Source organism: Bos javanicus, chromosome 21 (genome assembly GCF_032452875.1).
Source record: "Bos javanicus breed banteng chromosome 21, ARS-OSU_banteng_1.0, whole genome shotgun sequence".
Lineage (NCBI taxonomy): Eukaryota > Metazoa > Chordata > Mammalia > Artiodactyla > Bovidae > Bos > Bos javanicus.
The window spans coordinates 56,271,318-56,294,430 of record NC_083888.1 but is presented as its reverse complement, the minus strand read 5'-3'; the positions used below and the strand labels follow the sequence as shown (position 1 = coordinate 56,294,430).

Sequence of the window (23,113 nt, the reverse complement as noted above, 5' to 3'; positions counted from 1 at the left end):
GAAAAAGGAATTAATATTTTCTGAAGCTCTGCATGAGTTTTCAAAAATCTGTTGGATGGTGAGTTTTTAATAACTCCAACTAATTACCCTTTTTAAGATTAGATGTTAGGTAGAAGATTTTAGGTTTCCCTCCATTGAAAACTACTAATAAAACCAATTTATTATGAACAAAATGTGGTTTCAATATGAACATACCTCCAGGGGATAGCCATTTGTACAAGAAAGATTTTCTGCAATTCAGGTTTGAGGAGATCTACAGTAAATCCTTTCAACAAAGGGATGTCGGTCGGAAGTACTAAAATTACGTGAGTTTTCCCCTTGGCTGAGAGCAATGAGCTGAATTAATGTGATATTTGTTTTCTACCCACTGGGTTCTAATGGTAATGAGAATGAGCGGGGCGGGGGGGGGGGGGGGTTGCTGGTGGACGATGAGAGCTATGGGGATCAGAAGGGCTTCGTTTGCCAGGTCTTGCTTTTATTACCTCTTCCCCACAGTGCCCTGGATCTAAAAAACCCCAGAATCTCACACCCTAAGCACCATACTATGCTTACTTGAGTGGTAAAATCACCATGTAGGCAGGGTCTTGTAAATTATCCTGACTAATTCCACCCCAGGTCCATTTTACAATAAACTGAGGATCACAGAGGACCAGAGACTTGGTCAGGGTCCCCGAGAAAGTGACAATACCCATCTTTCCAAATCTCTAGTTAGTGTTCTTCCTGCACTGAGACTCATTGGTCCTCACTCATCATGCTTTGTCATCCATTCTGGGAGGCCAAGCCGAGGACAAGACCCAAAATACTCACACCAAACCAAATGTACCTGTTTTTAAACATGTTGCCTGAAACCACACTTGACATCAGAACTAGTCCAGCCTGTAGCATTGTTCAAGGGCAGTGAATCATATGGTGGAAATGAAGTGGGCCTCGATGGATGGACAGGGGTCCATGCACTGCAAAAGTGGACAAAGGAAGGGCAATGGAAAGCAAGGGCAGTGATGTTTCAGGAGAGACACTTCCACACAGCCTCTCTCCTTCCTGCTCTTCCTCCTCCTCCCCTATCCCCTCCCCTGCTGCCTCTCTGCAGCTCCTGTGTATAGTGCCCTGAGGATTGCTGATGAAAGGGGAGGTGGGAATTTTCCTGTGACATCCACAAAACTGTCCTTTTGGACTGAGTACTCACTGAGGCAAAAGAAACAAGTTAGTGAAATTATAAGCTGAAAACTGGGAAATTTTTCATCTTCAGTGCAGACCGGGGATAGAATCTTCCCTCAGCCATCTGCATAAATGATTTCACAAAAATGTAGTCATATATTATTCTGCAACTTATTTTTGCCATTTTAATTAATGTGAACATCTTTCCAGATCAGTAGGTATATCAGTGTTGTTGTTGTTCAGTCGCTAAGTCATGTCTGACTCTTTGCGACCCCATGGACTGCAGCATGCCAGGCTACCCTGTCCTTCACTATCTCCTGGAGTTTGCTCAAATTCATGTCCATTGAGTCCAACCATCTCATCCTCTGTTGCCCCCTTCTTCTCCTGCTCCCTCATTGATACATATCAGTCAAAATTATTTTTTTAAATGGTGCTAAATATTCCCTGGTGGCTCAAATGGTAAAGAATCCGCCTGCAATGTGGGCAACCTGGGTTCGATCCCTGAGTTGGGAAGATCCCCTGGAAAAGGGAACAGCTACCCACTCCAGTATTCTGGCCTGGAGAATGCCATGGACAGAGGAGTCTGGCTGGCTATAGTCCATGGGGTTGCAAAGAATGGAACACAACTGAGCCACACACACATACACACACACATTCCACAAGCTTCCCTAGTGGTTCAGTGGTAAAGAACCTGCCTGCTAATGCAGGAGAATCGGGTTTGATCCCTGGGTCAGGAAAGATCCTCTGGAGAATGAAATGGCAACCCACCCCAGTATTATTGCCTAGAAAATCCCAGACAGAGGAACCTGACCAGCTATAGTCCACGGGGTTGCAAAAGAGTCAGACACAACTTGGCAACTAAGCAACGGCAAAAAAAAACATGCCATGGTGTGGGGACCTCCCTGGTGGTCCAGTGGTCCAGAAGGGGAAACGGGTTCGATTCCTGGTTGGGAACCAAGATCCCACAGGCCACAGGGTAGCTGAGCTCTTGCGCTGCAACTGCGGAGCCTGTAGGTTCTGGAGCCAGCGCCACAACTAGAGAGTCCGTGAGCCACAACAAAAGATCCGGCATGACACAACTAAGACCCCACGTACTGAAACTAAGACCCGATGCAGCCAAATAAATAAATTTTTTAAAAAATTTCACAGTGTGGATACATGGTGATCAACTCAATCTCTCCCTTTTCATGGATGTTCAGTGTTAATCAGATTTGCTATTGCAAAAAACAAAGAATGCAGTGATAAAGCGCTTAGGCCTGTGCCTGTGGTAGACACACCAAATGTCAGGCTCCCTGGCTTCCTTGGCTATTGGTGACTTCGCAACCAGAAATGGAATTAGAATGGGAGTCCAAGTTAACAACTCCAAAAACCCACTAATCATTTTGTACAACTTTGCTTCCTGAGTTTGTGGGTATGTCTTACTTTTTGAATTTGCGTTTGACACTAGTCCTTTCCCTAATTTATTTCACAGGACATCTTGGGAACAACTCTAACAGCAGCAGAAAAATGCTTCAAAAGTGCTGTGGAAATATTTAGAACAGGGGGAACATCACATGATCACAGATTAAATGTCAAATTTAAGACGACCACTGCTTCTATTTTGAAATAGTGATGAGGAAAGACAGCTGAAGTCCTGGGAATAAACGGATCCTGAAGTTTCAACCCAAGGGACAGAGAAACATGGAGGTTTTCTACTCTGAAAGACAGGAAATACCCTTGCCTTGTTTTATTAGTATCTTCACATCCCTTCAGTCCGTACTACTCTTTCCTTCTTTCACGAATATCTGTTTTTTGCCACATTGATCGGATAGGCCTACAATTTTAAGTCAACCTTTTGAAGCTCTAATCCTAAGTGTAGACTTTGGAATACTTAAAAAATATAGATCCACATCCTGGCCGCAGTTGTTTACAAGTGATTGATACCTGGGAAATTCTTAGCCTGAGTCTTCACTTTGTCATTTGTAAAGTGGGGATAACTTAGATCTGACACCGGCTGCTGCAAGAGTTAAGTAGAAGTAATGATGAGCAAGTGTGTGGTACACAGTAAGAGTTAATAATAGTCCTCTTCATTCTGGGTCAGCAGCTCAATGGAAACACAGATCGTTTCTTTCCCTAGTGTATTAAACAGCGTACTATGTACTTTATTGTTATAGCTTATAATTTATTTCTGTTGTCCATCAGTTTTGTAGGATTGCCAAAAGGAGTTAATCCTTTCTGAGCACTTGGGAGCTAAATACTTATATCAACCCCATTTTTCAGGAAACCAAAGTCATGAGATGAAGAACTCACCCAAGACTAAAGCATTGCTGCTTCTAGGAGTGGCTGCTAGACGCTGATGTCTGTGGACAAGTTTTGTACAATTGCTCATGTGCTCTTTTTCCCACTGTGACACATATTTTTAATAATTATTAGTTTATAATACGGTAATGAAGAGAATAAAAGTTTTTAACAAATCTTTTAAAAATTTCCTTCTGTCTACCCCAGAATGATCAAGGTCAAATGTGATCTATAAGTTTTGAGAGTGAAACCTTGAGGGTGAAAAAAGCAGCAAGAGAAGGAAAGATTGACATAGATAATTACAGGGAAGACGCTGGCACTGGAAGCGAATTCTTCGAACAGTTACGTTTGAGGGTTGGTGGTGGGTATATTACTGACACTCTCACTTAGTTGTGAAATGTTGAAGACTTATTTTGCTTCTCCAAAGAAAGAGAGCTGGATATAAAGCTACCCTCCTCTGGGCCTCATTCAGATATCAGTGTCTTTTAAAAGTGATACTTAGGCTGTTTGTAATTATGTGCTAGTATGAATATCACCATGAAGCATGACTTGATGAATAAATCTGTTTGCATTTCAGATTATGGAGAAAAATTGGAAACCATCCAAAAACTGGGAAGAGCTAAGTAAATAATGATACAGCCGTATGATGGAATATTTGCAGCCATGAAAATATGTTTACAAACATAGGAAATTTTTCTCTAGAGACAAATGCAAAATTGTACACATAATTACATAAACATTGTTGAGAAGGATGGAAAGGGGCCAAAATGATAAAAGTACTACATTTAGTATGGGCCTTCTTGTTTCTTTATGCTTTTCTATACTCTCTAAATTTCCTATAATGTGCATTTATTACTTATTAGAGGGGAAAGTTTAAAAGGGGGAAGAGGGAAAATGTTTACTGAACTAGGTGTGATTTCAGCAGTAGAATGACATACCAGGCATATCAGAATCTTTATAGCTCAGCTGGTAAAGAATCCGCCTGCAAGGCAGGAGACCCCGGTTCAATTCCTAGGTCAGGAAGATCCCCTGGAAAAGGGAAAGGCTACCCACTCCAGTACTCTGGCCTGGAGAATTCCATGGACTGTAATAGTCCATGGGGTCACAAAGAGTCAGACACAACTGAGCCACTTTCACTTTCACTTCTCTCAAAGAGTGTCTTAGTAATTAAAAAGTTCATGAGTCTATTAATAGTATGGCCCTTAGTCATTACTTTTTCTGGCAGCTATCTTTATACTCAGCTTACTGTCCAGTGAAATCTAGCATTCTAGGCTAGGCTTTTTCTCTCCATTACATATTTGTGCCATTGCTTTGGAAAGACAGATGGAATTTCATTTTCTCAGGTTCTACCATAGTCCAAACTTACCAGGATGCTTTCGGGTATCAATGTTGTCTTCTCATTCAAGAGTTATTTCGTTGGGTGGCAGGTTATTTGCAATTGTCTTAACCTACCACCAATATCCTCAACCAGAAAATTTATAAAAATGTCATGTAAGGTAAGATGGGGATATGCACGTGTGCTTAAGTGGATTAGTCACATCTGACTCTTTTCGACCCCAAGGACTGTTTTGCTACCCCAGGCTCCTCTGTTCACAGAATTTTTCAGGCAAGAATACTGGAGTGGGTTGCCAATTCCTACTTCAGGGGATCTTCCCCACCCAGGGATCTTCCCCACCGGTGCTTCTGGCATCTCCTACATTGACAGGTGGACTCTTTACCACTGTGCTACCTGGGAAGGCCACCTGGCAAGACGAGGACAGAGCCTGCCAATTCAGACCTCCATGAGTCCATCAATGGCCAGCCTTTAGAAATGACCTCGGACAAACCCACTTGACTAAACCTAAACCCAACCCCCATTTCTCTGTCTTATCCATAAAGATCTTATGGGAAAGTGTTAGATGGCTTTTTGAAATCAGTATATGCCGGGAGCCGGCATATTGCATATTGAGTGCATATTGCATATTGAGTGCAGCACTTTCCACAGCATCATCTTTCAGGACCTGGAATAGCTCAACTGGAATTCTATCACTGCCGGGAGGCAGCGTGAGGAACTCCGCCCATGACAAAGGTCGTGAGGAAGGAGGCTCGGCATACGCAAAGGCGGGATCGAGCTTCAGGAGTCCCCCTGGAAATTCTCACCGAGCATCTAGCCCCAAAACCAGAGTCTGCCTACTTTCTGCTTTGTGCTTTCACCTACACCTATGACTTTACGGGGGGCTGTCCCCCACTACCTCTCTCTGAAAAAAGAGTTAGCTTACAGTTCCAGTTAATAATTCCTGGGTGTGACAGTGTTTAACCTACAAACTCCTTTGGAAATCCTCTAGCCTGCCTGAATAGGTTTTTCTGGCCACATGTGATTGTTCCTAGCCTCCCAACTGTGAGAGGCAGGAGATGTTCTAAACTGTCTAAACACAGATTCTTTTGAGTAGTTAAAAGATTGATTAGAAATTGTATTGGTGAAGGGATTTTCACTTGTTGGGCCAATGTTTGCTGCTAAGTTTCCATATCCCTTACCTGCTGTGTCCCTGGCAGTGTATTGATTAATATAATTGGTGTAAGTAGTAGCTTTAATGTTTGTAACCTGGGACCCTTGAGTTAATTCTTTTTCTTGTTATAGCCCACCACACCTTTGCTCTGTAGGAATGCAACTTTATCTAATGTTTTTGGAGGGTGGCGCTTGACTTATCACCTTTACAGAAAAATAAGTTTTCTGAAGAAAGGGTCTTAAAAATGTTAACAGGCCTCCGGGCCAGAAGGTGATGCAAATCACCTAAGCTTTTGCATATGACAAGTTTGCAGGAAGAAAGCCTGGCTTGCTGCATGACTCTACCCCTTCCCCCGTTATCCTCTATGCATAACTTAAGGTATAAAAACTACTTTGGAAAATAAAGTGCGGGCCTTGTTCACCGAAGCTTGGTCTCACCATGTCGTTCTTTCTCTTACCTTCTGGCTGAATTTTTCAGCCTCTTTTCTCCACTGAATTTCCTCACTTAGCTATCCTTATTCTATTACTCTTTATATCCTTAATTAACATTTAATTAAGCAGTTGTTTCCTGATCTTCGCCTACGCCATCTCTCCTTCGAATACCCTGGATCAGCCGGGGCTGGACCCCGGCAAGTATATAAGCATTTCTAGAAAAATATGTTCCAAGATTCTCAAGCAGCCTGTGGATTTTCTCATTTTGACCCAGAGAAGACTTTTCTGTAATTCTATGGGGAATAGCATAAAGTCAGCAGTAAAGACAAAAGATTCCGTATTTAGATCAATGCATTATCACTTTGATCAAATCAGAAAATCTGCTGCATTTAAACTGTCTTAGAAAAGTCTGAAGATAAAAATGTCTTTGATCTACATTAGGTCATATGGTGAAAATTCCACTGTTATTTAAAGTAAACTGTAATACATTCAAAGTTACTTTAAAGGACCCTTATCTAGAAGCTAAAAGGATAAATATTAGAGCACTTTTATAGATCGAGTGGTAAAAGCACCCAGTTCACTATTGATCAGCCATGTGGCTTTGAATAAACCACTTAGACCCCCGAGAGTCAGTTTCTTTTTGTGAAGATGAGGTGATACCCAGCCTTTGCTGCTGCTGCTAAGTCGCTTCAGTCGTGTCTGACTCTGTGCGACCCCAGAGACAGCAGCCCACCAGGCTCCCCTGTCCCTGGGATTCTCCAGGCAAGAATACTGGAGTGGGTTGTCATTTCCTTCTCCAATACAGGAAAGTGAAAAGTGAAAGTGAAGTTGCTCAGTCTTGTCCTGACTCCTAGCGACCCCATGGACTGCAGCCTACCAGGCTCCTCCTTCCATAGCATTCTCCAGCCAAGAGTACTGGAGTAGGGTTCCACTGCCCTCTCCAATCTTGGGCTAACTGAATACTAATCAACCGGAGTCAGATGACTGTGTGTGTGAAGTTGTTCCGTCATGTCCGACTCTTTGCGATCCTGTGGACTGTAGCCTACCAGGCTCCTCCATCCATGGAATTTTCCAGGCAAGAGTACTGGAGTAGGGTACCATTTCCTTCTCCAACCCAGCCTTTAGGGTTATAATAAAGATTGAATGAGGCGATGGATGTAAAAGTGGCACTGAATAATTATGTAGTGAGGTGCTTACCATGTGCCAGACACTCCATGTGCTTTCAAGGTTCACATCATTTAATCCTCATGCAACCCTAGGTGATGGTACTTTTACCATCCCCATATATTTGAAGTGCTAAGATTTAAAGGACAGCAAGGAGATCAACTAAAGGAAATCAACTCTGAATATTCATTAGAACTGATGCTGAAGCTGAAGCTCCAATACTTTGGCCATCTGATGTGAAGAGCTGATTCATTGGAAAACACCCTGATGCTAGAAAAGACTGAGGGAAGAAAAAGGGGGAGACAAAGGATTAGATGGTTGGATGGCATCACCAACTCAATGAGCATGAGTTTGAGCAAATTCCAGGAGATAGTGAAGGACAGGGAAGCCTGGTGTTCCAGTCCATGGGGTTTCAAAGAGTCAGAGATGACTCAGCAATTGAACAAGACTTAAAGGAACAGGCCCAATCCACACAGAGGTACCCCAAAACTAAAGAACTCTAATGATGTGTCAAAACTAGTATACACTGTAACGCCTATTACATGTGAAAATTGGGAGCCTGACAACAGGCCATAAGCTTCAGTTTCCACATCTGTAAAATGGGGTTAATAACAGTATCTGTTCTGCCCATGGTAATTGGGATTGAATGAGACATGCACGCAAAGTAGTACGTTGGCCAAAATGTTCATTTGGCTTTTCCCATAACATCTTATGGCAAAACCCACTTTTTTGCCAAAAAACGAACTTTTTGCCCAACCCAATACTTGGTACAATACTTGGTACAGAGAAAATACTGAGTATCAGCTACTAGGCAGAGGCTCAGTTATTATTATTATTATTTTTAGTGAAACAGCACCTGAGCAATGATTCCCATTAGGTGAACCAAATCTCTAAAATAGAAATAATTATGGCCATAATCTCCATTTTCCATGGGTAGGATTAAGTTCTCATAAGTATTATACAGGTTCCCACACTTGTTATGGAACTGCTGGACTCCATCTTGAACCTACTAAGAAATCACTTGTCCAGGGGCATGATATTATTCCTCCCACTCCAAGCTGTTAAGAAGGAAGAATAACTGACTGTTTAATAAAAGAACATCTCGGCACTCAATAGAGTGAACTTGGTCCTGACACTCCTAAAGCTTAAGAGTTAAGGGGGTGGATGATCCAAATGATGAACTGACAGGCAAAGTTTTTTGCAAGGACAGTTATAAAATAATATTAACACAAAACTTAAGATCTTTAACGGCTGTGTTTAGATCAGACGGCACTTTGGATGGTGATCACCACTGTGTGTATCGTCCCGCCATACCTGTCACTCCCTTGAGACTGGGTTTCCACCTTCTTTGTTTTCATATTCTCCCCTAACCCCACTCCACAGTGATCATTACTTTGACTTAATCCTAGAAAATAATGAGGAAAATATTGTAGCAAAATAACAAAGACAAACACCCAAAGACTATCAAGTTCCGTGCAAAGTAGAAACCTTTGGAAACTGTGCCATTTCACCATTGCTGGACCATCACGTGAACTGGGACAGAACACCAGTTGAGGCACTGCCATCTGAGCCAATGGGGTTCAGTTGGCAGGGGTTGCCACGGATCGAGGAATGGAAAGAATCCCCCTCGTTTTGACAGCCGTGTGCAGGGGGCTTCAAGCAAAGCAGCCAGCTGTGTGGTCAAAAATTGATTAATCACAGGGATGTGAACAAGTAAGTGACTGTACAGAAGATTAGGGCTTCCCTGGTAGCTTAGCTGGTAAAGAATCCACCTGCAATGCAGGAGACCCTGGTTCGATTGCCGTGTTGGGAAGATCCCCTGGAGAAGGGATAGGCTACCCACTCCAGTATTCTTGGGCTTCGCTGGTGGCTCAGATGATAAAGAATCCTCCTGCAATGCGGGAGACCTGGGTTTGATCCCTGGGTCAGGAAGATCCTCTGGAGAAGGGTATGGCAACCCAGTCCAATATTCTTGCCTGGAGAACTCCATGGACAGAGGAGCCTGGCAGGCTACAGTCCATGGGGTCACAAAGAGTCAAACACAACTGAAGCAACTGAGCACAAAGGAGGTACAAATGCAAAGAGAGGGAAAGCTAGAATAAATCTCGTGGAGTAGAAGTGGAACTGGATGTAGATCAGTGTGAACTTGTGGTCTTTAACACAGAGAGATGAATGATGAGGAAACAGGCAGAGAGGGAGGTATTTCCTAACTGTACACTGAGAGGATTTGCAGGAGTGATGGCACCGTGACAACACATCGCCCAAATCTTGGCTCTAAATGACATTCTCCACGGGAGTGAACCAGGACTCCAGAAAAACGGCGATGCCAGGACTGCAGTAATGAAAATTCAAGATGGAGCCTGAAACATCGTAATAAAGTGCTCAAAGAGCCATGGGGATGTGCAGCCATTAAGGAAGGAAGTATAGAAACTCCTCAAAAAATTAGAAACACGATTACCACATGACCCAGCAACCTCCCTGGATATCTATCCGAGACTTGAAAGCAGGATCTCAAAAGAGGTATCTGTACACCCACGTTCATGCCAGCATGATTCACAAGAACCCAGGGGTGGAAGCAACCCAAATGTTCAAAGACAAATGAATGAATGCAGAACATGTGGCAAAGCCATACAATGAAATATTATGCGGCCTTTAAAAGGATGGAAATCCTGTCACATGCTACATGGATGAAACTTGAGGATAGTGTGCTGAGTCAAATAAGGACAAAAGGACAAATACTGTATGGTTCCACTCATTAAGTACCTAGAGCAATCAAAATCATAGAAACAGGAAGTAGGGAAGTGATTGCCAAAGGCTGGGGGATTGGCAGGGGGAGGCAGGAAACGAAATTAGTGTTCAGTGGGTACAGAGTTTCAGTGTTGCAGGATGAAAATGGTCAGTATCTACTGCACAATCATGTGAATGCACTCAACACTACTGAACCTGAAACTTAAAAAAGGTCAACATACTGAATTTAATGTTTTTTTAACCACCAAAAAAAAAAAGAACCCGAGACTATGTCAAAAGAGCACAGAAGCCAGCTTGAAAATTAGTGAGAGCACTGTGTAGAATCAAAATGAATCATGATCGTTTATAGATTACAAAAGAGAATCCGTGTTCCACAATGACATAAACAAAGAATAAACAAATGGAGGTGAAGAGAAAGTGCTTACACTAGAATGCCAAGTAAACACAGAAGCCACAGTTTAATTAGAAAATCACCATTTTGGCAAGAACGTATTCAGATAAGAATCATCCATAGATGCTAAAGCTAGAGGACAAATATTTATAAAGAACAGGATATTGACAGAGTCTCAAAGTAGCTCCCCACAAAACACTGACTGTGGAGAAACCTTGGAAACATACCCAACTGTGAAAAGTTAACATCACCAGTACTGGGAAAAACTGACTCTTATGTGCTTTCTTATATTATACAGAGAACACAGCCTCATTTACTTCTCTGGTATTCCCGTCAAAAACCTGTACCCTGAATCTAGTCATGAAGAAACATCAGACAAATTCAAAGGAAGGGCTATTTACAAAGCAACCGGCCAGCACTCTTCAGATATGTCAAGGTCATAAAACAAAACAAATTTATGAAAAGGAAAAACTGAGGAAGTCCTCCAGATCTGAGGAAGATTGAAGGGAAAACATAACTAAACACATGTATCATCCTGGACTGGGCCCTAGACCATAAAGGAAAGGATTATTATAAAGACATTTTGGACCAATTCGTGACATGTGAATGGGGTCTGCAGATTAAATGGTAGAATTTTATCAATACTGTTTTCCTGACTTTGATTTGAAGTACTGTAGTTAGGTAGAAGAGTCCTTGCCTTAAAGGAAAAGACTTACTATCAAGCGGTTCAAAAAATAGTATATATGTGTGGGGTTTTCCACAAGTCATGTAGGGATGTGACAGTTGGACCATAAAGAAGGCTGAGCATCAAAAAATTGATGTTTTTGAACTGTGGCATTGGAGAAGACTCTTGAGAGTCTGTCCCTTGGACTGCAAGGAAATCAAACCAGTCAATCCTAAAGGAAATCAATCCAGAATACTCATTGTAAGGACTGATGCTGAAGTCGAAACTCCAATACTTTGGCCACCAGGTGCGAACAGCTGATTCATTAGAAAAAGACTCTGATGCTGGGAAAGACAGAAGGCAGGAGAAGGGGGCAACAGAGGATGAGATGGCATCATTGACTCGATGGACACGAGTTTGAGCAATTTCTGGGAGATAGTGATGGACAGGGAAGCCTTGTGTGCTGCAGTCCATGGGGTTGCAGAGTCAGACACAACTGAACAACTATACATATGTGTGTGTGTGTAGAAAGATAAATAAATATGGCAAAAATGTTAACAGGGGATACTAGCAGAAGGCTATAAAGGATCTTTTAAACTATCTGTGTAATTTTTCAGTCAGTTTAAAATTATTTCAAAATAATAAGTGAAAAAATAAGACACACACAAGTGGTCTTTGACCTACTGGGAATTTATTACTCTGGTTTTTATACTACAAAAATCTCTGCTTAATGAGTAAAAAAAAACTATTCAAAAGAATAGTTGAAATAAATGTGAAGGAAGCTTTTCTTAATGGGCAATAATGTAGATATAAGATTCTGCTTAATAGTTAAAAATGCACAATGTTCTGAATCTTTCAAATTGCCAACATCCTCTGGATCACTGAAAAAGCAAGAGAGTTCCAGAAAAACATCTATTTCTGCTTTATTGACTATGCCAAAGCCTTTGACTGTGTGGATCACAATAAACTGTGGAAAATTCTGAAAGAGATGGGAATACCAGACCACCTGACCTGCCTCTTGAGAAACCTGTATGTAGGTCAGGAAGCAACAGTTAGAACTGGACATGGAACAACAGACTGGTTCCAAATAGGAAAAGGAGTACGTCAAGGCTGTATATTGTCACCCTGCTTATTTAACTTCTATGCAGAGTACATCATGAGAAACGCTGGGCTGGATAAAGCACAAGCTGGAATCAAGATTGCTGGGAGAAATATCAATAACCTCAGATATACAGATGACACCACCCTTATGGCAGAAAGTGAAGAACTAAAGAGACTCTTGATGAAAGTGAAAGAGGAGAGTTGAAAAAGTTGGCTTAAAGCTCAACATTCAGAAAACAAAGATCATGGCATCCAGTCCCATCACTTCATGGCAAATAGATGGGGAAATAGTATCAGACTTTATTTTGGGGGGCTCCCAAATCACAGCAGATGGTGACTGCAGCCATGAAATTAAAAGAGTCCTACTCCTTGGAAGGAATGTTATGACCAACCTAGACAGCATATTAAAAAGCAAAGACATTCCTTTGCCAACAAAGGTCCATCTAGTCAAAACTACGGTTTTTCCAGTGGTCATGTATGGATGTGAGAGTTGGACTATAAAGAAAGCTGAGTGCCGAAGAATTGATGCTTTTGAACCGTGGTGTTGGAGAAGACTCTTGAGAGTCCCTTGGACTGCACGGAGATCCAACCAGTCCATCCTAAAGGTAATCAGTCCTGAATGTTCATTGGAAGGACTGATGTTGAAGCTGAAACTCCAATATTTTGGCCACGTGATGCGAAGAGCTGATTCATCTGAAAAGACCCTGATGCTGGGAAAGATTGAGGGAGGGAGGAGAAGGGGATGACAGAGGATGAGATGGTTGGATGGCATCACCGACTCAGTGGGCATGAGTTTGAGTAAACTCCAGGAGTTGGTGATGGACAGGGAAGCTTGGTGTGCTGCAGTCCATGGGGTTGCAGAGTTGGACACAACAGAGCGACTGAACTGAACTGAACTGAATTTTTCTCATTAGACATATTCTTTCTTCCTACAATATGTCTGTCTCCTTAAAAAAAAATTACATATGGGAGATATTGAGAAACCTTGAGAATTTAAATCTTGTACATCTAGGTTAAAGTAATATTTTTCTTATAACAAGATTTCCATAATCTCATCAGAGACATACATCCTTTGATACTTAAGTATGAAATTTAACCCAAATCATGAGTATCTTTATGATTTGTGGTATATTTCCCTACTTTTATTTCAATTATAATTTGGTATTTAATAGCTAACTCTTTAATATAAAAAATCTTCTATGATAGCAAATGTCTGTCTATAAAAGAAAGGTTTAAATATTTGCAGGGGTGGGGATCATTTAGAGTCAAATGGTAATGGCATATGTTGGGCCAAGGCCACCGTGTGTTTCTGAAATAAATCACATCTCTCATAAGCTCGGTACACGAATCTGAAGAGAAATGAGAGGTCCAAAAATAAACAAGGACCGCAGCAGCACCCTTAGAATAAAACCAGCTTCCCAGAGAGACTTGTTTCCAATGAACAATTAATAGTGCCTTTTGCTAGTGGTGAAGAACCCGCCTGCCAAAGCAGGAGAGATGTAAGAGACGCAGGTTCGATCCCTGGGTCGGGAAGATTCCCCTGGAGGAGGGCATGGCAACTCACTCTAGTACTCTTGCCTGGAGAATCCCATGGACAGAGGAGCCTGGTGGGCTACAATCCATGGGGTCCCAAAGAGTCGGACACGACTGAGTGACTTTCACTTTCAAAAAAAATTACAATTGTGACAGGGAGGAAAAAAGGAAATACATATGATAAATTGGATACTGAACATTAAAAATAACTTCAGAAAGTGATGTAGTATATCCTTATGAATCCTTTGTATATTCTCCACTTGAAATTATCACTCAGTATCAAGTCTGAGTAGGATCCACGGAATCTAGTAACAATTTCACAAAAGAAGCACATATACTTGCGGTTCTCTTCAACAATGAGGAGAGATGCAAAACTCTCCAAACTTGTACTATTTTGCTCCTCGAAATCACATTTTAACTTCAAGAACTAAAATGAAATGGGCTTGAGTAATGAAGGAAAAAGCACCAAAAAACTAGAGCTGTGTGGGTGTGTGTGTGGGATGGGGGAGGTAGGCATAGAGATGGATGGGAGAGAGAAACAAAGATACCCTCAATTTCAGCAAAGTCCTCCATGTTTATTTTGACAATCTGGGGTATTTTCTCATAAACACAATTAAGGTGGTTAGAGTGAGAAAGAGCACAAGAAGGAGAAAAACCTTCCCTTGATCCTCACCCAGGCAGCAGATCTGAAGGTTCCTTCTCTAGTTCCATGTATACATATCCATCCACTCTGTAGATGCCACATGGCTGGATAAACAAGGGATTGGGGTGGTGGGGAGCAACCACCACCCAAACAAACAAGCAAACAATCGACCTCTCAATCACCAACCACTATTTACACCCTTTGACTTAAGTGGTAATGAGTTCATCAGTATTTAAAGGACAATAACCTTATTTTATCTAAACCTCTAGAACCTTAAAACCAAAGAAAAGTACAGGATGTGACATTTACCCTTTCTGTCCCCACCCTATCTGCACCCCCACACACCCCCCCTCACCCCACCTTTACTGGCCATCACACAGGATGGAAGCAGTCCTCTCTGAGCAGACTATTGTTCATGCTGTTCTTACAGCAAATAAAGTGAACATATTCCCCCCAAGCAAAGTGAATATAACTAAGGAACCAGAGCAGTACAGCAGTGCAGGAAAAAAAAAAGTAGTTGAAATTTACAGCTTGAAATCTCAGACTGCAGAATTCATCTAGTTCAACACAATTATTTTAGTATTGAATTAGTGGATTCTATAAGGATTGTAGATTCATTTAGTATCAAATGAATAAACTCTATGAAGGCTAGGTTCCAATTCCACCTCTGTCTCTGACTAGCTACCTATCTTAAGCAAATCCCTTCCCTTCCACAGGCCCATTCATTCAACATTGAAATAAGTGTGTCGAACTAGATGAATTCTACAGTCCCACTCAGGCTTAATGTTCTAAGACTTTAAGTTACAAATTCCAACTACCTTTTTTCCCTTTTAAAAGTGAGAGGGCTTTTTTTGCAGAGATTGATAAGCTGATTCTAAAATCCATATGAAAATGCTAGGGAACCAGAATAGCCCAAATGATCTTGAAAGAGAAAAAAGTTGGAGGATGTACACTTGCTGACTTAAAACCCTGATACAGTTACAGTATTGAAAACAGTGTGGTACTGGCATACAGATAGATGTGGGTAGAGGAACAGATCAGTGAAACAGAACTAAGACTCTAGGAAGAAAGTCATACATTCATGGGCAGCTGACTTCCAACAAAGATGGCAAGAAAAGTTAATGAGGAAATAGTCTTTCAACAAATGACGCCAGCACTACTGGGTATTCAAGTGCAAAAGAATGAAATCGGACCCTTAGCTCACATCATATGTAAAAGTTAACTCAAAATGAATCAAAGACTTAAATATAAGAACTATATTTAACCACAAAACTCTCAGGAAAGAAATAGGCATAAATTTTTGTGACAATGGATGAAGCAATGGCTTTCTAAGATACAACACCAATAGTACAAGGAACTAAAAAGTAAAAAGATACATTAGACTTCATCAAAATTTAAAAGTTTTGTGTTTCAAAGGACACCATCAAGAGAGGGGAAAAAATGTCTACAAATGGGAAAAAATATTTGCAAGTCACATATGTTAAGGATTTAGTATCCAGAATACATTTAAAAAAATAAAAAACTCTTTACCTCAACAATAAAAAGATAAATAACCCAATTTAAAAATAGGCAAAGGATCTGAACAGATACATACCTACAAAAGATAAATGGCCAATAAGAACAAGAAAAGAAGCTCAAAATCATCAGTCATTAGAGAAATGGAAATCAAAACCACAATGAGATACCTCTTCATACACAGTAAAATTGCTAAAGTAAGATAATGGTTCATCAGTGCTGCCAAGGTCATGGAGAAACTGGAATCCTCATACACTGCTGGGAGGAATGGAAAATGGTGCAGCCACTGTGGAGAATAGTCTGGCAATTTTTCAAATGGTTACACAGAGTTACCATATGATCCAGCCCTTCTACTTTTAGGTATATGCCTCTCTAGACTGAAAACATGTGCCCATACAAGAACTTGTACACAAATATTCATTCAGAGCAGCATTATTCATTATAGCCAAAAAGTAGAAACAAACCAAATGCCTCTCAACGGATGAATGGACTAAAGCAAAATGTGGTGCATCCACATGGAGTATTATTCAGCCACAAAAAGCATATTGACACATGCTACACCACTGATGAATCCTAAAAGTTATGCCAAGAGTCAGACACAGAAAAACACACACTGTATGATTCCATTTTTTTGAACTATCAAGAATAAGTAAATTCACAAAGACAGAAAACAGATTAATGGTTGCCCAGAGTTGAGACGTGAGAATGGGGAGTGACTGCTAACGAATATGACCTTTCTTTTTGGGGTGATGAAGTGTTCTGGAATTAAGACAGTGGCAATGGTTGCATAACTCTGTAAATACACTAAAAAAAAAACCCCAATGAATGTAACTTTAAAAAAGTGAATTTTAAAGTGAATTGTTATCTAAGAAAAATTTTTACAGGCAAAGGCCCTCCTTAGAAAATTGATTTCCTCACTTCTGTTTCAGGCCACCTACTGGTTCATGAAAATAAAAAAATCTGTAATATTTGACATTTATAATCCCATTGACACGAATTACAGAATAAAATTTCTTTTTAACCAAATTATTTATAGATATCAACTGACGGTCCACTGTATTTAGTCTTCTTCTGAAAAATGATAATCTGAAAGTTCTCTGAGCTCATGATTTATCTCAGAGTCCTTTTTAAAATTTACATTCTTCTTAAGCAACTGAGACTGAACAAATATCTTCATTTTAGAGATTTTAGTAATACTGTCATCTAGAAACAGGTGAAAACCTTGCTCCTGCATTGACACTAGTTAGCACAGCAATCTTCAAGCAGTGCTTTAACATTTAATTCCCATTCACAGGACAATAGAAAGGCAAAGCAAGAAATGATTTTTCAATACCAGTACTGCAATGTAATATGTATAACCTGATGCTTTAAGCCATCAAACAAGTGCAGACTTTCTTTTCCCTGGAATATAAATAGAATTCTAGGCTTACTCTATTCAGCAGTAAGAGCTGAAGTGATTTTTTTTCAGAGCTCTACAAAAAAAAATACCCTTTATCTTTACCACCTGTAACATTATTTTGTATATCTGGTTTTCAGTACCAGAAGGCTATAAACTTTGCATGAGCAATCTAACCCACAGTAAGAGCTCTCTAAGCCTTAGAAATAGAATGAACTATTAATTCTTGTCTAATATCAGTGGGTTGTACTATGCATAGTTCCATATAAGTTAAACAAGAAGACTGATTCTTCTAAAAATGCTGAAGTGTACAGAGAGGAGGGGTTAAATAATTAAGAAGTAAAGATCAAGGTCTGTCATGATTAAGCTACATTCTAAAAAAAGCACCAACAGATTACAACAGGGTGACATGATTTTCATTTTTAAGTTCAATGGAAATTGCATGTACTGTTTTTACTCTTAAGCACAAGTGGTTTACACTGTATCGAGGCTGCTGGCCCCAAGAAAGACATGAACATAGAAAGGATGGTCTTGTCCAACTTCAGTATTATTTTTGTAGCAATATGTATAAAACTCAACCACTGTTTGGGCAACCTTAGGAGAAAGCAAGCCTAAGAGATGAACACATTTACACCTCTTAATTATACTGTTACCTTATAAAAATGTAAAGTTCAACATTTGCTCCTCTGAAAGCAAAGCACTGAACAGTCTCCAATACAGTAACCAAGCTGTGAGTTAAGATGTGTTTAAACGTAGGCAAGACCTTTAAGACTAAGAGTTTTCTTCAATTACATATATCCAAATGACAGTGTTATAATTCAAATTGAACAACAATAACAGGAACAAAATCTTGATAAAGTAAGAAATGGGGGAAATAAAAACTGACTTCTGAACCAAATGTATCCCATCTCATGGAAGAGTGAATCACTGGGAAGCATGCCACGGAGAAGAGAAGCTCCATGTGAAGAAAATGCATACAGGAATTTAAGTTACAGCACGTACTCTTGGTTTTTCTGTTTTTTAAATACATAGGCTTCAAAAAACTGATTTATCAGTTTGTTTTTTTTATAGCACATCTTTTTAAAAGAAATTCCTACTTTTCATTCCAGAAAATATAAGAAACAGTTTGCAAGAATTCATGCAAACATGCTTCTCTAAGGCCATGAACAGGTTTGCTAAGTTGCATTGTTTAATTCAAGTAAAAGCCCTTCTAAAATAAGGGGTCTGTAAAGGAAGCCAGTTACCTTCAACTCCAAGGCCTGTGCACTTGTAAGGATCTCTGACACTCTGAAAGCCAAAAGGCAGCATGCTCATTTGAGCATTAGCAATATGGTTTCTATTTACACTTTTAAAAATCAAGTGGATGTTAAGTTTTTCTGGCAGATTCTTTTTATATGTTACAAAACAAAAAAGCAAAAGCTTAGAATAAGAATCCTTTTTTCTTAGAAAGGTCAAACAGATACGTTTTGACATCATGTCCTTTACACAATGGCATACTGTTCATATAAAAGGTCTCTTATCCTATAAAAGTCTTGACAAAGGCAGCCTTCTAATCCAATGCGTCCAGTTTCCGTCTAGAAACCAAGTAGAAAAAAAAAGTTCTTTAGTACATCTTCTACCCGTTAATATGCAGACATGATAACCAAAACATATTAACTAGGTTACTTTATGATTGATTAGGAAGTGACTGTTCTGATTCACAGAATATGAACATAATATTCTAGTCATGAATTTTACATAGACACATAAATGTCAGAAGATTCAAATAATAAAAATCTACAATAAAATTATATACCACATCTTTGACAGTCCCTTTTAAAAGCCTTCAAGGTCATCATGATAAATTTAATTTACTGAGCTCCAGTTTGTAAAATTAACTCAATCAAGAATTACAGAATTCAAAATAACAAAATACCAGAAGTATTTGTTCACTCAGTCCTTCCTTACTAAAAACACACTTACTCTACGGACTGCCACTTGATTGTTGCAAACGAGCACGCCTCCTACGAATTCAGCTTGGATCCCCTCCCGTAAAAGAACTTGTTTGAAGTCTGACAGTCTTGGTTCATTCATAAAAACCGACTGATGTCCAGGAACCTGAAGTAAGGTTAAAGGGAAAAGAATTTCAAACAGAACACTAGACACAGAGTTGTACTGAATAAAGGGAAGTAACACATGATCTCAAAGCTACTTTCTATTATCCCCTGAATTCCTTTGACAGATCATTTCAAGTCTATAAATCACATTCCCAGTTGTTATTCTGAGTTTTACCTCCTTATTTAACATTACAAAGCCCTTCACATTTTCTGGATGTTTCACAATCAAGTTTATTAGTCATGCCTCATAATAACAGAAAGACGTTTGATAATGTTATGCTCTTCACTCACCCACTTGCCAAAGGGGGTCAACAAGAGTGCCAGTAGGCAGAACTGAACTGAAATTTCATTTTCCAGATCCCAGTCCTTTGTATATAGTTCAGAGGATAACTGTCCCTGACCCCGCTTCCACTGTCCTTCCCCCTCACTGTGGATGCGGTGGACACCGTGGGTTTTAGAATCAAAGGCAAGTGGTTCAACGTAATGCCGCTGCTTTGACGTTGTTTTGGAGAGTGCCAGCTTTGGCACAGAGAGGAAAGTTCCTAATTCCTTCCTGCAATTTCAAGAGTTGTGCTAGAGGGGATCTGATGAAAGAGGCCATCTCTTCATTCCTTATTGCATAGAAGGGCTAAAGACATCACGGGACAGTCGTTTAAGACTCTGATCATGTGCTTTTAATATTACCATACGTTAAACTATTTTACAGCTCTGCCAGTTAACTAGATATCTCTTGAGAACACGTGAACAAAATACCAAACTAAAACTATATCTCTACTAAATAAAACATTTCTAACTATATCAAAAACAAAAGTGGTTCAACTGAAGAGGCAACATAGAAAAATGGAATTATAAATCTCCTAACTATAATAGAAGTAGACAGGTGACACTCCCAACCATCAAACTTAACATTTAAAAATCTATTCTGGAAAAAGCAAATCATGGAACAATTATGTGTCTTAGAAGATTTGCTGAAGGGTTCTCTACTATCGCTATTCTCTAGCCGTGGAGGACACACGAGCACAAGCACAGGAACGTTATCTTTAGTAATTTTTTTAAAACTTCAAAATGAGTCTACATATGACACATTTTAAATGGTTCAAAACATAGAAGGAAAATTCAAAGGGTAAATTAAGGGAGAGAGAAGAAGCAGCACATGCTTTTTTTACCTCATGAGGTGGTAAGGGTTCCAGAGTAGGAATGATCTCACTTTCTTCACCTGTTTCTTTCTCATCGTCTCCGAACAGACTTTTCATGGCCTTCTGCTGTGCTATGACACTAGAATCTGAAGGCGCATCCACCTGCATTTCAGAGTCTTCTCCATCATCCTTTAGTTCGCCTTCTTCTAAAATAACTCCTGTGTCCACTTTGGAAACTCTCATGTCTAAGACACCGTCTATCCAAGCTAGTTCAGCATCTTTTGCCTTACAAAACTGAAGGGAGCTGACAAGTGAATCTTTTAATCTCACCTAGATATGATGCAAAGGGGAAAAAGAGAAATAAAGCCCACAGAGTATAACTTGACAATTAAATATGACCTATTATTATAATTTTCTAACTTTAGTACTGTGTATTAAAGTTTAAAAATCTCTCACTCATCTGATCTTCACTGTAACTGGTAATGACCCAATGACCCATAAGATCATTAGGGCCCCGTCTACTTTCCAAAGTAAAGGTTCTTAACTTCGACTGCACACTGGGACCACATGGCTAATTTTCTTTTCTACTGATGCCAGGGTCCTACCTCCAGTGATTCTAATGTAACTGGTGAGACTAAGATGAAAACATTGAACCCCCTTGACTCCCCAGAGCTCTCCTGATGTGGAGCTGAGGTTGGAAACCACCAATAATCTCGGCCCCTAGGACTTGCTGCTTGAAGGCCAGCATGCTTACCTGGTAGATGTGAGTTTCACTAGTGGCATCGACTGTCTCGTGCAGCTTTGGCATGTATACTTTAATATCTTTCCCACCAAATGCACGACAGCACTCTGCAAGATCCTGACTGGCTTCTGGTGGTCCATGGACAATGATTAACTGGCGTGGTTTCATCTGATTGATGATTTTTTTAATGGAATCCCCATCAGAGCGTCCTTCATAGTCTATGTAAGTAACCCTGGCCCTGTAATTAAATGATTATTCAAGTTTCCTTTTCTGGTAAGTTCATTCTAAAATTAGGTTTTTAATAGCTTTTATCATCAGGAAAGAAATGTATCAACATGTAGCATGAGGATTTGAGGAATATACCGTGTTATATTGTTAACATGTATTATTAAGCTCTTAGCTATATTCAAGAATGTATACTAAATGATACTACTAGACAAATAAGCCACTCTGCTCTCTGATAACTTAAAAAATATATATATTCCAAAATGATAATTTGCTGCTGTTAACTGCACTAGCAGAAAGGGGGAAAAAAGGTTCACAATGGGTATTTTTAAGACACAGTGGTGTTTTTAAGATATTAGTGCCCTAGAGGTAATTGAGTTAAGGTGTTTATTTTACTGAACAAGCTCTTAGAAAAATTAAACTTGTGAATTACACAAGTTCACCTGCTACTCAACTTACTAAAAACACCAGAAAGAATGTTTCTTCATATAAATGTACAATGTGAAGTTTAACCCCCTCCTCACCACCAATTCACTTTGGCATTCCAGTATCATTAATAAAGGGAAAAACTCCCATATATCACAAGAAGAAAAAAATTAACTAAGCACAAACTTGCTAGTGAACATTCAGAAATATAACCTCTGAAACAATGTCAATTATATAATTCAAGTACTTGAAATTTTACTTTGTAATCCATTTGCAAAATGCAATAAAAGCACTTACTTTATTTCAATAGATTCTGTTGTAGAAATACACTTAGTAGGAACATCAGATAAATCCTGATCCATGGGTTCATCTCCATTTGTCAGGCCAGACTCTAATTTGCTTTTTTCTTCTTCAGTAGCTTGAAGTTCTGGCACTAAGAAATCCTCTGGTCTAAATAATAAGCCTCTAATTAGAAGTAGTAACAAGCAAGCTAGTATTATTTAATATATACAACCAATTAGTAGATGGCACAATTTTTAGACTCCTCACATATCTCAAGATTCAAATATACATTTGATCCAAAGTCAGTGCAACTTCACAATTTCAGTAATCGAATGACAGCATGTATTAGGTTCTTTAAGTACACTTTAAAACACACCATGTGAGGAGCGAAAAGGCCCTACCTAGACAGGCCATTCAGAGACCTTAGTGGCTGCCGCAAGTACTACTGCAACCTGGCCTTCCTTTGTTCCAGTAATTCATTTTCTCAATTTCTGTGGTTTCTCTTGCCAATTTCCAGTCTCACAAATCTCAGGTCTCCTTTAGTTTCCCTAAGATGCCCCCTCACCCATTATTCCTTCCCTGCCTGATGAAAGCAGAGGACTCTCCATTTTTGCTTATTACAGAGAAGACCAAGACACAAATCATTAGCTCCCTCAAAAGCCCTCACTTTTATTTCAACAAACTACTAGCACATTTATTTTT

General features: G+C 39.8%; 1 protein-coding gene across 2 annotated transcripts in view; it reads right to left on the bottom strand.

Annotated features, from left to right (window-relative positions):
* Positions 1-17,898: 17,898 nt before the first annotated feature.
* The window catches only part of CPSF2 (cleavage and polyadenylation specific factor 2), a 32,125-nt gene continuing 26,910 nt past the window's right edge, over positions 17,899-23,113 (bottom strand). For both annotated transcript variants that reach the window (XM_061395125.1, XM_061395124.1), the window contains 5 exons: positions 22,427-22,579; positions 21,491-21,716; positions 20,767-21,066; positions 19,467-19,601; positions 17,899-19,078 (listed from right to left, as the gene is read on the bottom strand). In XM_061395125.1, coding sequence (XP_061251109.1) covers positions 18,986-19,078; positions 19,467-19,601; positions 20,767-21,066; positions 21,491-21,716; positions 22,427-22,579 — 907 coding nt within the window. In that variant the 3' untranslated portion in view covers positions 17,899-18,985. The remainder of the gene's footprint in view (positions 19,079-19,466; positions 19,602-20,766; positions 21,067-21,490; positions 21,717-22,426; positions 22,580-23,113) is intronic.